The sequence below is a fragment of the Oncorhynchus clarkii genome, chromosome 19 (genome assembly GCF_045791955.1).
Source record: "Oncorhynchus clarkii lewisi isolate Uvic-CL-2024 chromosome 19, UVic_Ocla_1.0, whole genome shotgun sequence".
Classification (NCBI taxonomy): domain Eukaryota; kingdom Metazoa; phylum Chordata; class Actinopteri; order Salmoniformes; family Salmonidae; genus Oncorhynchus; species Oncorhynchus clarkii.
The window spans coordinates 41818081-41832848 of record NC_092165.1 but is presented as its reverse complement, the minus strand read 5'-3'; the positions used below and the strand labels follow the sequence as shown (position 1 = coordinate 41832848).

General features: G+C 39.9%; 3 protein-coding genes across 7 annotated transcripts in view; 1 reads left to right on the top strand and 2 right to left on the bottom strand.

The window, feature by feature from the left end:
* LOC139375218 (tubulin tyrosine ligase-like family, member 5) overlaps nucleotides 1-8358 on the bottom strand; it is a 91079-nt gene extending 82721 nt beyond the window's left edge. For both annotated transcript variants that reach the window (XM_071116809.1, XM_071116810.1), the window contains exons 1-7: nucleotides 8237-8358; nucleotides 7623-7776; nucleotides 5633-5739; nucleotides 5428-5510; nucleotides 3108-3214; nucleotides 2680-2810; nucleotides 2471-2553 (exon numbers count right to left, since the gene is read on the bottom strand). In XM_071116809.1, the coding sequence (XP_070972910.1) occupies nucleotides 2471-2553; nucleotides 2680-2810; nucleotides 3108-3214; nucleotides 5428-5510; nucleotides 5633-5739; nucleotides 7623-7678 (567 nt within the window). In that variant the 5' untranslated portion in view covers nucleotides 7679-7776; nucleotides 8237-8358. The remainder of the gene's footprint in view (nucleotides 1-2470; nucleotides 2554-2679; nucleotides 2811-3107; nucleotides 3215-5427; nucleotides 5511-5632; nucleotides 5740-7622; nucleotides 7777-8236) is intronic.
* A 465-nt stretch (nucleotides 8359-8823) lies between these two features.
* LOC139375221 (ergosterol biosynthesis 28 homolog) lies at nucleotides 8824-11012 on the top strand. Of its 3 annotated transcripts, none has more exons than XM_071116815.1 (6): nucleotides 8824-9027; nucleotides 9255-9409; nucleotides 9657-9747; nucleotides 9860-9978; nucleotides 10190-10248; nucleotides 10983-11012. In XM_071116815.1, exons 2-6 carry the CDS (start codon nucleotides 9277-9279, stop codon nucleotides 10995-10997), a joined length of 417 nt encoding a protein of 138 aa, XP_070972916.1. In that variant the 5' UTR covers nucleotides 8824-9027; nucleotides 9255-9276; the 3' UTR covers nucleotides 10998-11012. The 3 variants fall into 3 exon arrangements, with proteins under 3 accessions (XP_070972916.1, XP_070972914.1, XP_070972913.1); XM_071116813.1 differs by lacking the exon at nucleotides 10983-11012 and adding an exon at nucleotides 10453-10616; XM_071116812.1 differs by lacking the exon at nucleotides 10983-11012 and having other exon boundaries at nucleotides 10190-10431.
* Nucleotides 11013-11189: 177 nt separating this feature from the next.
* The window catches only part of LOC139375217 (FLVCR choline and putative heme transporter 2a), a 30299-nt gene continuing 26720 nt past the window's right edge, over nucleotides 11190-14768 (bottom strand). For both annotated transcript variants that reach the window (XM_071116807.1, XM_071116808.1), the window contains one exon: nucleotides 11190-12398. Coding sequence is in view for 1 of the 2 variants with exons in the window: in XM_071116808.1 (XP_070972909.1) it covers nucleotides 12333-12398 (66 nt within the window). In the remaining variant the exon portion in view is untranslated. The remainder of the gene's footprint in view (nucleotides 12399-14768) is intronic.

Sequence of the window (14768 nt, the reverse complement as noted above, 5' to 3'; positions counted from 1 at the left end):
TCTCACAGTTGACAGTGCATGTCAGAGCAAAAACCAAGCCATGAGGTACAAGGAATTGTCTGTAAAGCGCCAAGACAGGATTGTGTCGTGGCACAGATCTGGGGAAGGGTACCAAAATATTTCTGCATTGAAGGTCCCCAAGAACACAGTGGCCTCCATTCTTTAATGGAAGATGTCTGGAACCACCAAGACTCTTCCTAGAGTGGGCCACCCAGCCAAACTGGACAATAGGGGGAGAAGGGCCTTGGTCAGGGAGGTGACCAAGAACCTGATGGTCATTCTGACAGAGCTCTAGAGTTCCTCTGTGGAGATGGGAGAACCTTCCAGAAAGACAACCATCTCTGCAGCACTCCACCAATCAGGCCTTTGTGGTAGAGTGGCTAGACAGAAGACACTCCTCATCAAAAAGGCACATGACAGCCCGCTTGGAGTTTGCCAAAAGGCACCGAATGACTCTCAGACCATGAGAAACAAGATTCTCTGGTCTGATGAAACCAAGATTGAACTCTTTGGCCTGAATGCCAAGCTTCACATCTAGAGGAAACCTGGCACCATCCCTAAGGTGAAGCATGGTGGGGGCAACATCATACTGTGGGGGGATGTTTTTCAGCAGCAGGGACTGGGAGACAAGTCTCTGAATGTCCTTGAGTGTCCCAGCCAGAGCCCGGACTTGAATGAATACCTCTGGAGAGATCTGAAAATAGCTGTACAGCGATGCTCCCCATCCAACCTGACGGAGGTTGAAAGGATCTGCAAAGAATAATGGGAAAAACTCCCCAAATACAGGGGTGCCAAACTTGTAAGCATCATCCCAAAGAAAGACTTGATGCTGTAATCGCTTTGCTTCAACAAAGTACTGAGTAAAGGGTCTGAATACTTGTGTAAATTTGATATGTTTTTTAATTTTTTATTAATTTGCTAAAATAAAACAGTTTTTGCATTGTTATTATGGGGTATTGTTTGTAGATTGAGGGGGGAGGAATGATTTAATCAATTTTAGAAGGCAGTAAAGTAACAAAATGTAAAAGAAGGCAGTAATGTAACAAAATGTAAATGATATTTCCATTTTTAGTTTTAATAAATTAGCAAACATTTCTAAAAACATGTTTTTGCTTTGACATTATGGGATACAGTGTGTAGATTGATAAGGGGAGAAAAAACTATTTAATCAATTTTAGAATAAGGCTGTAAAGTAACGAAATATGGAAAAAGTCAAGGGGTCTGAATACATTCTGAAGGCACTGTATATACACAAAAGCATGTAGACACCCCTTCAGCCACACCCGTTGCTGACTGGTGTATAAAATAGAGCACAGTCATGCAATCTCCATAGACAAACATTGACAGTAGAATGGCCTTACTGAAGAGCTCAGTGACTTTACGTGGCACCATCATAGGATGCCACCTTTCCAAAAAGTCAGTTTGTCAAATTTCTGCCCTGATAGAGCTGCCCCAGTCGACCATAAGTGCTGTTCTTGTGAAGTGGAAACGTCTAGGAGCAACAAGGGCTTAGCCAGGAAGTGCTAGGCCACACCAGCTCAGAGAACGGAACCGCAGAGTGCAGAAGCACATAAAAATTGTCTGTACTCGGTTGCACCACTCACTACCGAGTTCCAAAATGCCTTCTGGAAGCAACGTCCGCACAAGAACTGTTCGTCGGGAGCTTCATGAAATGGGTTTCCATGGCCGAGCAGCCGCACACAAGAATAAGATCACCATGCACAATGCCAAGCGTCGGCTGGAGTAGTGTAAAGCTCGCCACCATTGGACTCAGTGAAAACGCGTTCTCTGGAGTGATGAATCACGCGTCACCATCTGGCAGTCTGGGTTTGGCAGATGCCAGGAGAACACAACATGCCCCAATGCATTGTGCCAAGTGTAAGGTTTGGTGGAGGAGGAATAATGGTCTGGGGCTGTTTTTCATGGTTAGGGCTAGGCCCCTTAGATTTAGTGAATGTAAATCTTAACGCTACAGCATAAAATAACATTCTAGACAATTCTGTGCTTAGAACTTTGTGGCAACAGTTTGGGGAAGGCCCTTTCCGGTTTCAGCATGAGAATGCCCCCGTGTACAAAGCGAGGTCCATACAGAAATGGTTTGACGAGATCAGTATGGAAGAACTTGACTGGCCTTGCCAGAGCCCTGACTTCAACCCCATCGAACACCTTTGGGATGAATTGGAACGCCGACTGCAAGCCAGACCTAATCGCCCAACATCAGTGCCAACCTCACTAATGCTCGTGGCTGAATGGAAGCAAGTCCCCGCAGAAATGTTCCAACATCTAGTGGAAAGCCTTCCCAGAAGAGTGGAGACTGTTATAGCAGCAAAGGGGGGGACCAACTCCATATAAATGCCCATGATTTTGGAATGAGATGTTCGACGAGCAGGTGTCCACATACTGTGTTATACACTAAATTACCAAAAGTAACACTAACAGTGCACTGTTCTTCCTATGGTGTATCCCTTACATTGCTGACCAGGTAGATCCCTCGTCCTCTTGAAGATGCTACTGGCTTAATGATCCAGGGGCCCTGGTCCTTGACGAAAGAACCTGGGATGAGGCAGAGAAGACGGGGAAGAGTGGCGTGCTGTGAGAAAGACTAGCGGAGAAACATGGTGGCTTATTGTGTTTACAGTAATGAGAGTCAATAGATGTTAACAGACAAGCAGGACTTACTACAGAACTCCTGGTACTCTGAGGGAAGCACAAAGGTCTGAGGGACGATGTGGAAGTTTTTAAAGCCGTGAGACTGCTGCATCCGCTGGATGTTTTTATACAGCCGATCTTTGCGCGTCAGTTCATAGGACCTGGAAATGAACAGGGCCATTGACCTTTCAGCTCGAAATGCTTGAGTTCTCTACTGCTTGGATGCTGATAGAAATAAGAGCTTGTACAAACACAATGGCAACAAGACTACTCTGCATGACAGTTTGATTCATTTCATGTTTTAGAAAGGCAAACAAACAAAATGTTTTCCTGTGAAAGCCAATAAACACAAGGTCGAATTGAAGGGGCTTAAACAAAGAAGAAGTGTGAATTTTTACATCAGGAACTGCAGCAGGCCAAAGTGACTCCACTCTGTGTACAGTTGGACACAGTCGTACCTGGGAAAGTGGTTGACCTTCTGGAAGTCTTGAAGGCTGCGTAGGAGGTAAGGCTTGAGGTGAGACCCCGTCCACATGAGGTTGAAGTCATTACTGTTTGGATGGATCTAAAAAAACAGTCCTTCCAGTCAAGCTCAGATCTCAGTTATGTACTTCAGACTATTCAGAGGCAGTACTCACAGTAAGACCAAACAATACGCAAAGGCAGGGGAAATCGTTAAGAAAATTAAAGGACATCATAAGAGGAAAAATATAGCCTTGGTGCAAACACAAGGTTTGCATAGTTACTGTTGAATACCACAGTTCCTGTTTGATATGCATCACATCTGACGGCTTGATAAAGATGGATCCGAGGCTTAGATCCAATACTCAGCCACTAATCTCTACCTTCAAATCATCTCAAAGGGAAGCCAGCTCACCAGTTATTTTAATCACAATCATAGTCATTTATATCTGTTTTGTTTTATTCATACCCTTCTGCGCTCCTTTGTGAAGAGGCAGGTTTGACATGGGCCAGCACTAACTGCTATGAGAAAGCCAGATGTTTGTAATAGAGGGTTATTAAACTTTGGCTCTGGGATGATGTGGCAGACACTAGCATGTCTTTGATGATGGGTTTAGTGGGAGTCAAGTGGCATTGAAGTGAACAAAATGAATTAATAGTAAGTGCTTGGATGAAGCAATAATGGGGAGTGTGCTCTTGTGAAACAGCATTAACACTATACTGGGCCAACTTTGTCCGTGCGTGCATTTCCAGGCTTTGACAGACTGTCAGTCAGGAAAAAACAGACCTATCCCCTTACAACACATGACAGTGAGGAACATACAGTACCAGTCAAAAGTTTGGAAACACCAACTGATTCAAGGGTTTTTCTTTATTTTTACTATTTTCTACATTGTAGAATAATAGAAAAGACATAAAAACGAATTAAATAACACATATGGAATCATGTAGTAACCAAAAGTGTTAAACAAATCAAAATATATTTTATATTTGAGATTCTTCAAAGTAGCCACCCTTTGCCTTGATGACAGCTTTGCACACACTTGACCAGCTTCAGGTAGACACCTGGAATGCATTTCAATTAACAGGTATGCCTTGTTAAAAGTTAAATAGTGGATTTTTTTTCCCTTTGAGCCAATCAGTTGTGTTGTGAAAAGGTGGTATACAGAAGATAGCCCTATTTGGTAAAAGAACAAGTCCATATTACGGCAAGAACAGCTCAAATAAGCAAAGAGAAACGACAGTCCATCAATACTTTAAGGTCAGTCGATTCGGAAAATGTAAAGAACTCTGAAAGTTTCTTCAAGTGCAGTCGCAAAAACCATCCAGCGCTTTGATGAAACTGGCTTGCATGAGGACCGCCACAGGAATGGAAGACCCAGAGTTAGCTCTGCTGCAGAGGATAAGGTCATTAGAGTTACCAGCCTCAGAAATTGCAGCCCCAAAAAAATGCTTTACAGAGTTCAAGTAACAGACACATCTCAACATCAACTGTTGAATGGAGACTGTGTAAATCAAGCCTTCATGGTCAAATTGCTGCAAAGAAACCACTCCTAAAGGACACCAATAAGAAGAGAATTGCTTGGTCCATGAAACACGAGCAATGGACATTAGACCGGTGGAAATCTGTCCTTTGTTCGGATGTTGGTTCCAACTGACGTGTCTTTGTGAGACGCAGAGGAGGTGAACTGATGATCTCCGCATGTGTGGTTCCCACCGTGAAGCATGGAGTAGGAGGTGTGATTATGTGGAGGTGTTTTGCTGGTGACACCGTCTGTGATTTATTTTGAATTCAAGGCACACTTAACCAGCATGGCTATCACAGCATTCTGCAGCGATACACCATCCCATCTGGTTTGCGCTTAGTGGGACAATCATTTGTTTTTCAACAGGACAATGACCCAACACACCTCCAGGCTGTGTAAGGGCTATTTGACCAAGAAGGCGAGTGATGGAGTGCTGCATCAGATGACCTGGCTTCCACAATCACCTGACCTCAACCAAATTGAGATGGTTTGGGATGAGTTGGACCGCAGAGTGAAGGAAAAGCAGCCAACAAGTGCTCAGCATATGTGGGAACTACTTCAAGACTGTTGGAAAAGCATTCCAGATGAAGATGGATGAGAGAATGCCAAGAGTGTGCAAAGCTCTCATCAAGGCAAAGGATGGCTACTTTGAAGAATATAAAATATATTTGATTTGTGTAACACTTTTTTGATGTAGAAAAATAGTCAAAATAAAGAAAATGTAGGTGTGTTCAAACTTTTGACTGGTACTGTATGTGCAAGTGAATCAGAATGAGATTTCATGTAATACCTCATGGAATCCATGAGTGGTCAGTAAGCCACGAACCAGCCGGCTCTCCGTGCGCACAATCTTGAAGGCCAGGTTATACCGTTCTAAAGACAGAATATGAACATAACATTATCATTCAACAGAAATTAAAGGATTGGGCCAGGATATGAATTCAACAGAATTATATACTCTCATATCTTTAGAATGTTTCTTATGGACATCGTACCTCCAACAGAACGGATGTTTCCATCTTTAGAGACAATAGCTTCAGCAAAGAACACCAGGACTGGGATCTTCCTGCTGAGGCCACTCCAGGCAATGCAAGGATGGTCCCTGATGAGACAGAAAAACAGATCAATAAAGTATTCTTACATTGAGAGGGTCATGCAGGGTCAAGCTACTCAAGACTAGAGTTTATACTTTAAGCTCAAAAAATAAAATATGGGCGACAAAATACCCATATAAAGTCCAATAAAACAAGAACCTAAATGAGAGGGAAGAGTATCTAAAACACGGCATACCATTAGCCTAAAGCTGTAAACCCTTTCCAACATGTCTTTAATGTCTCATTATGTTGAGTTTAGAGTCCTGATGATGCTACCCTTAGGGTGGTGGAACGCAATCTGACAAGGTGTTTACATTAGCAGAGCAGAGAGTGGTCGAGCCATACAGTCTCATGGATACTGAACAATAACAAACCTGTCAAGTAACAAACACTCTGGTAACATTGCACTGAAAATATCTGATAGGTTGGCTGTGTCTGGTTCTATCAGTGACCATGGTGGAGATAAGGGCCTCTTTACACAACACATACTAGTCCCAGGAAATATATTTTTGTAGTGTAAAAAGTTGGATCTAGATTCAAATCTCTGAGAGACATTTCTCCCACTACCACCGGAGATAGTGTGGGGCACATCTACGCCACTGAGTGCTATAGTGTAACGAAAATTGCTGCCCCACAACACATGTCCCTGCAAAAATTACCTTAATACCAGTAGACAGTATTTTTGGTCTGTTAGCCAAAACCTGTAGGATGTTGTTATTATGCCTGTGTTTAAGACTGGGTTACACATTGATTTGTCTACATCACAGGAGCTTTACAACAACCGTATGCTCAGTCTCCTCCAAGGAATTCAGAGAACTTCATGTAGGTTCTGCTTCCTTTTTACAGTAAAAAGTATTTAAAAATATCCACACATTTCTGAATCGTTGCATTAATCAAGTGGGCAACATTGTGTGCAATATGATTTACTACATCCAAGGATAAAGTAAGGATAGTGTAAACAGAAAAGTTGCAAATGTGATGTTGAAGAGCGATAAATATTACTACACATATTTTACTAATGTAAATCCACACTTAAGATGGCATGCAGCTGGAGAAGAACTATCAGACTTGACCATTCTAGATAAGGTTGGGTGCGGTAGTAAACAATACCTGCTCCTGGATCAGGTATTTAGACATGTCAGAGATAACTGCCACTAGGATAGTGAGCTTTAATGAGATGTAATAGTTAGGCTAGTGCCCTGCAGCATCACCACCAGTAATAACCCAGTATCTACCTAATATAGGCTCAAGTCATAGGTGTCAAACTCAGTCCAATATTAAGCAAGCAGTGCCTAATTATGTAGGCCTATTGCATGTCTTGAGGGAGATTTGTCAGGCACTCAAGACACTTTACATAAATAATAAATTTTAGTCTCTGATGACCATGTATGAGAATGATCTAAGGTGCATTTGCAGATTAATTAGTTGCCAAAGAGTTTAGTAGCCTAATGAAATTTGAATTCAGGACTAGATGAAGACAAGACCGTGAACTTCTTGGCCTCTTCTGCTGTGGTAGTACATGTTCTATTTAAGGACATACTTGAGGTGCCAGCCTATTTAACTGCCAAATTTATCACATTTATAGACACCAAATAAGCCAGGCTTAATTTAGATTGCATGGTAAGCTCTAGTTAACTAAGTTTAACCACATATTGACACTTTATACAGTATATTTAGATCATACAGGGATCTGTTCTTACAGTGTTTATTATTGTTGCATGGAATTACATACTAGAACTATTTGAATTGAATAGGATCTCAGTGGTGGCAATGAGTTTAAACATTGATCTGTGTATTTTTCTGTGTTACTTAGCACACTAATGTTGCTTTTTACAACTAGAAGGAAATGTAACAAAACCATTAGAAACACTTAATCAGAACAGCCACTTACTCTTGCTCGTCCTCTGAGGACTCTGAATCCTCTTTATCCCGGATCACAGTTGGCATTTCCACCACAGTGAAGGGGGAAGTACCTCCTGACGAAATCTGCTTTGAGTCAGGTATCTGGGGTTATGAAGGTGGGCATTTCCAGCTCTCACCGTCTACTGTTGAAATATCAGTCCAGTTAAAACACAGCATTTTCATACTGAATAATACACTGCTGTCTGGAATTGAGTTAACTTATATATCAATAATAACCATGCATAAATTAATATTATGAGGCCATATTAGCACTGCCCAGAAACAAGCTGAATCATAGACCGTCAAACACCTAGCCCTAACAATGTAAAATATGTTGTGTGTTGCTATTACAGCTAACGCTAGCTATGTTACATAGTTATTACTAGCTCATGATACCAGCCAGCTAGGAACTTTCTGCAACATCTGAGATTGGTTAGCTACTTAGCTAACGTTAGCTAGATAGCTAAATTAGGTAATAAGTTTGTCACGTTAGCTACCTAGCTTTACTGTGGTTTGTAATACAAACTATATGTTTCATTGAGAGAGCAAGCTAACATTTAGGTTATAAATCATGACAGTCGTAAAACTACCATATAAACATACCCAACTCTTCAGCATAGGATAAACTTATGTATTCGAAGAACCACAGTTAGCTAGCTAGCCATCATAAAAAGTCTTCCTGTAGCTAGCCTATTTGTAACTACAACAACTGACTGGCAACCAATGGCGAGAGCATGCGCACTGTCCTCAAGCACGTGACGTTTTTGGCCACACAACTTCCAATTTGTGATGAATTTCTATAATTCCAAATATGCATCGTAAAATAAGAATTCCAATGTTTTTATTGAGGGATAAAAACGGACTTGGGCATTCCAATGCCTGCAATGTACTACTGAATCGGGGCATTTGGTCAGAGAATGTCACACAGGGAATGCTTTGGAATATTCAAGACGAATTACATTGTCTAGCATAGTATTAAAACAATTGATAAAGTAATATAATAGATTTTTGGTGTTTAAATTTTGATAGTAGGAATGTAAATCGTCGCCACTTCGTCTCCTGTGGCCGGGAGCACCAGGAGAGCGCCCACAGTCGCAACTGTGGTTTGTGTTGTAATGATTGGTGGAATGCGCGAAATAAGGCGGAACCTAAAAGCACCTTACCAGTCGAACGACCCATTGTGATGAATGGGACGATGATGAAGCCATCTTCTGAGCTCTATAATTGGCCAAATTGAATGTCCATATCAGCTAGTTATTGAGCGACAGTACAGTTCGCACGGTTCACACGGTATTCTCAATCTCCAAACATTGGCAATGTTTTTACAGACATGTTGACATTATATGTCTATTGATTTCGACTCGCTGATCACTGTCGTATCACTGTAGTAGAAGGTAAGTTAGACACATACATAATTTTGTTTGTATCGCGCTAGCAATGATGGTTGCTGTTGTAGCTAACGTTAGCTATAGTACCCACGACCATGGTGGTTCTTGCAACCTGACAGATACTGTAGCATTCACCCAAGCTGTAACAAGCAGAAGGAAGCTGTTATTTTCTTGTTCATTTTTGCAAAGTGCTATGCTGTCTGCCCCTTACTCTCAGCCAATGTGTCTGGCAGGTGCATCCCACAGAAGGCAAGGATGAGTCGTTTTCTGAATGTTCTGCGGAGTTGGTTGGTCATGGTGTCTGTCATTGCCATGGGAAACACCGTCCAGAGTTTCAGAGATCACAGCTTCCTCTCTGAGAAACTCTACACGGGGACACCAGAGTTTGGTGAGTAGTTTCTACATGGGATTGCAACACTCTCTAAAGCAGGCCATGACTGATCTTACCGTGCAAGGGTGGGTGTGGGTGCAGGATTTTGTTCCAACCTGTAGGATGTTATTATGCCTGTGTATAAGACTGGGTTACACATTGATTTGTCTACATCACAGGAGCTTTACAACAACCGTATGCTCAGTCTCCTCCAAGGTGCAAGGAATTCATAGAACTTCATGTAGGTTCTGTTTCCTTTTTACAGTAAATGGCCTCCAAGCAAGAACATTTGGAATCTGGACATTGTTGTCGTCAATTATCCGCTGCGCGTGCGCCATAGACATTCAGAACAAAACGTAAGATTTCCTGCATCCTTGCACTGTTGTCTGTTATTGCAACAGTGAGTGCATAAACTGTGATTTGTGTTCTGTGGGAGTTATCTTAAATAGTTGTTGTCGCTTCATGTAGGCTCTATCACATCACCCTGTGGACATTTGTACTGGCTCTGGGACACTTCCTGTCTGAAGCCTTCATCTACAAAACGGCACCTCTGACCATTGGCGTTATGGCACCTCTCATTGTGGCGAGTAAGTACTGCAGCTCTATAATCCCATCTGATCAAATAGTGAGCTTGTTTTGTTAAAACCAGTAACAACAGTGTTAACAAATCATCAAACTACCAGGTACATAAGGTGCATCGCTCAACTAAATGTTTTGTCTGATGGAACTTGCTCAGAGCTTGTGCTGCTGGTGTCTGTTATTGCGGAGTAAACCCATTGCATCCTCTCACCTCTCCAGGTTTCTCTATCGTGGGAATGCTGATTGGGTTGCAGTGTGTTCCAGAGCATCAGGAAGTGGTGGGTGCACGGCAGAAGAAGCGGAACTGATTCCAAGCAGCAGAAAACTGTTTTAGCCCAACTCTAGAGAAAGCTGTGGAATAGTCTACTGCTTCTTGCCTTGAAGAATGAGTGGTATATTTACTGTATCTACACAAGCACAAGAGTCCAATATGTGTGAAATTTTTAAGACTGGATATGCAATAAGTGAGATTTATTTTGCAGGTGACTTGTTCCTGTGCTACGTGATATGTACATGTGCTACAATATACTATGGTTTTTATGGCTACAGCTGTTTCACTCTTACACTGAAAATTGAACAGCGATTGTCTATCAATGTTTCATGATGTGCAATAATGCATACATGTAGAGATGATTTATGTATTAATTATGGTTTGATTGTGTGATAGGGCATGGGACTTGTGGATTTTGACATCTGTCAATCACAGTACTGGAATGGAGGATCTCAACATTGGGCCTTTTGTCTTGCTTTCTAAACTGCTCTGTGTGATTTATGTATGTTACTGGATTGTGTCTATGGTGTAACATGTCCATGAATAAAATAACAGAGCATTTTTCTCAATTTAAAAAATAAAAAAACTTTTAGTTCACCAGATTACCAGGTGCAATTGTTCACAGTATCTGAGAATTTGTCCAAACAATGTCTACAAACAATATGACAAGCATTTTAAAATTGCATCACCATTTGTCACCACTTTTAAGTAGGCACACTTGTTAATTGAAATGCATTCCAGGTGACTACCTCATGAAGCTGGTTGAGAGAATGCCAAGAGTGTGCAAAGCTGTCATCAAGGCAAAGGATGAAGAATCTCAAATATGAAATATATTTTGATTTGTTTAACACTTTTTTGGTTACTACATGATTCCATATGTGTTATTTCATAGCTTTTGTGTCTTCACAATTATTCTACAATGTAGAAAATAGTAAAACTAAAGAAAAACCCTTGAATGAGTAGGTGTGTCCAAACGTTTGACTGGTACTGTATATACAATGATTATACAAAACAATATACTGTATCATTTGAGTGAAAAACACTTCTTATAAGATTAAACAATCATTGAAAAATAAAAATCACTGGACAACTTCTAACCGCAACACATCAAGTCAAATAAGCAGATGAAAAAGGTTTCTCAGTAACAAAACTACAGGTCAAAATAATAATATACTTTAGGAAATACAACACTAGCCTACTTCCAAAAAGTCCATTGGATTGTCTCTCACCACACTAATGATTTTTGCTCACATTCTGTTATCATTGTGTTCCTTTAAAGGCTATTTAACAAGTCAATGCAGATAAATATTAAATAGAATAGTCCTAAAGTTCTAAGAATGTGGTTAAAGAGGTTGAGTCCTTATGAGACATACTCAGATGCACAGTATCAAACATATTCACCATTATCAGCAGTATTTGTTACTTTTATTTATTATTTTATACTTATCTATTTTTTACTTAACATGTATTTTTCTTAAAACTGCATTGTTGGTTAAGGTCTTGTAAGTAAGCATTTCACTTTAAGGTCTTGTCAGTAAGCATTTCACTGTAAGGTCTACCTGTTGTATTTGTAATCCTATATGGCAAATAGCAATCTCAAAATCCTGTTAAGCCACTAGGTGAGTTGGCTTGACTGGATCGGCTCGGCCCTCTGAACAGACTTCCATTCAACTGAAACCACTGAATCTGTAGTCTAATTTTAACTAACATTAACAAATTCCAAAAATAGAACAGTTACATTAATACTTTCTGTTCCAGTATGGTATTGGTCAAATAACAGGAACCAAATAGCACAGTTTGAATATTGCTCATATCAAAATGCACAGACATCAACATTTATAATATTTAGATTGGAGACATTTAAAGCTAGAGAAACCACAATGAAAATATTAACAATTCATAGTGTACTCTCAAAAAGTGACAGTTAAATATGAATTATCAGCACAAAAAAATAGAAATACCCTTGGTTGTGCTTGATAATCAAACCAGTTATCTTCTGATGAGTAATTTGCTGTAGAGGGAGAACCTGTGTGATTCCAAGTGTATGATGGGATTTCTTTCTTTTCACACCCGTTCAACTGGATTTCCTCCTTATACTTTGATGTCCTTCAGTGTAGCTGGCTGTGAGAGGCCTTCCTGTGGGTGACCTGCCTGTTTCTGTCAAATCAAAACATTACTATTAGAAATCAGATTTTCCTAATGATGTTCCAATATTATATTATATATTGTTACTACATGTTAAAACTTTAAATTGTGTTATTTAAATTGAGGTGGAGCTTAAAAACAACAGAACATCTTCTTATTGGGTCTCATTATACCACAACATTGTTGAATACTCCTTTCTGATTGGCTTGAAGGACATTCTAGAGTGTGCATTATTTCCCTTTATAAACTGGGTGGTCGAACCCTGAATGCTGATTGTCTGAAAGCCTTGGTATATGAGACCGTATACCAGGGGTATGACAAAACATTTATTTTTACTGTTCTAATTACTTTGTAACCAGTTTATAATAGCAATAAGGTACCTTTGAGGTTTGTGGTATATGGCCAACGTACCTTGGCTAAGGGCTGTATTCAGGCACTCTGTGTTGCGTCGAGCGTAAGAACAACCCTTAGCCATGGTATATTGGCCATATACCACACCCCCTCGGGCCTTGTTGCTTAAATAACGCACTGTATCTTTGCATGGTAGAATTCAATGGCTATAGTTAATTTTGACATGTTTTTGAAAGCAAAAGTTGAATTGAAAACAGTATTGGTATTGTTCAGTGGTGTAAAAGACTTAAGTTTTTTTTTAAAACTTAAAATACTATAAGTAGTTTTTATGGGTATCTGTACTTTACTATTTATATTTTTGACCACTTTTACTTCACTACATTCCTAAAGAAAATGATGTACTTTTTACTCCATACATTTTCCCTGATACCCAAAAGTACTTCTTACATTTTGAATGCTTGGCAGGACAGGAAAATGGTCCAATTCATGCACTTATCAAGAGAACACGTGGCCATCCCTACTGCCTCTGATCTGGAGGACTCACTAAACACATATGCATAATGTGTAAATGATTTCTGAGTATTGGAGTGTGCCCCTGACTATCTGTCAATTTTATAAACAAGTAAATGGTGCCATCTGCTTTGCTTAATATAAGGAATTTGAATTGATTTATACTTTTACTTTTGATTCTTAAGTATATTTTAGCAATTACATTTACTTTTGATACTTAAATATGTTTATAACCAAATACTTTTAGACTTTTACTCAAGCAGTATTTTACTGGGTGACTTTCACTTTTACTTGAGTAACATAAATACATAAATAAGCTAGCAAGTCTCTTTGTTTTGTTACCATGGCAACTACTGTAGCTATCTTGTAAATTTGCAAGCTACTTCAGTGGATGTTGAACACATTTCTACTTGCAAATGAACACATTGTTAGTGGCAAATGTGTTAAATTATAGCATGGTATAATCAACTCAGGGCTCTATGCATTATCTGAAAAACAATACATATTCGTAAATTAAGCATAAATAAGACACAAACTGGCATTTGCGTTTGTTTCCCAAACGTTTTATAGTCCCGTAACCCCTTCAACATTCAACCTCCAGCTGCGTACCCCCTCTAGCACCAGGGTCAGCGCACTCTCAAATGTTGTTTTTTGCCATCATTGTAAGCCTGCCACACACACACACACTAAACAATATATTTATTAAAAATGAGTGTTAGTTTTTGTCAAACCAGGCTTGTGGGAAGTAACAAAGAGCTCTTATAGGACCAGGGCACAAATAATAATAATAAATACTAAATTATATATTTATTAAACATAAGGATGAATGTGAGTTTTTGTCACAACCAGGCTTGTGGGAAGTGACAAAGAGCTCTCATAGGACCAGGGCACAAATAATAATATAATAATAATCAATAATTTTGCTCTTTATTTAGCCATTTTACATATAGAACCTTATTTGCTAATCAAAAATTGTGAACAACTCACCACAGCTTAATGAGACAGGTGTGCTTGAAAGGATGCACATACCTCTGCAATGTTGGGTTGTATTGGAGAGAGTCTCAGTCTTAAATCATTTTCCACACACAGTCTGTGCCTGTATTTAGTTTCCATGCTAGTGAGGGCCGAGAATCCACTCTCACATAGGTACGTTTTTGCAAAGGGCATCAGTGTCTTAACAGCCTGATTTGCCAAGGCAAGAAACTCTGAGCACGGCCCTATCCAGAAATCTGAAAAACTTCAAATATTCACAGAATTGCTTGTTGCAATTTCAATGAAGCTCTCTTGTTCAGATATCGGTAAGTGGACTGGAGGCAGGGCATGAAGGGATAACGAATCCAGTTATTTGTGTTGTCCGTTTCTGGAAAGTACCTGCATAATTGCGCACCCAACTCACTCAGGTGCTTCGCTATATCACATTTGACATTGTCCGTAAGCTTGAGTTCATTTGCACACAAAAAAATCATACAATAATGGAAAGACCTGTGTGTTGTCCTTGTTAATGCAGACAGAGAAGAGCTC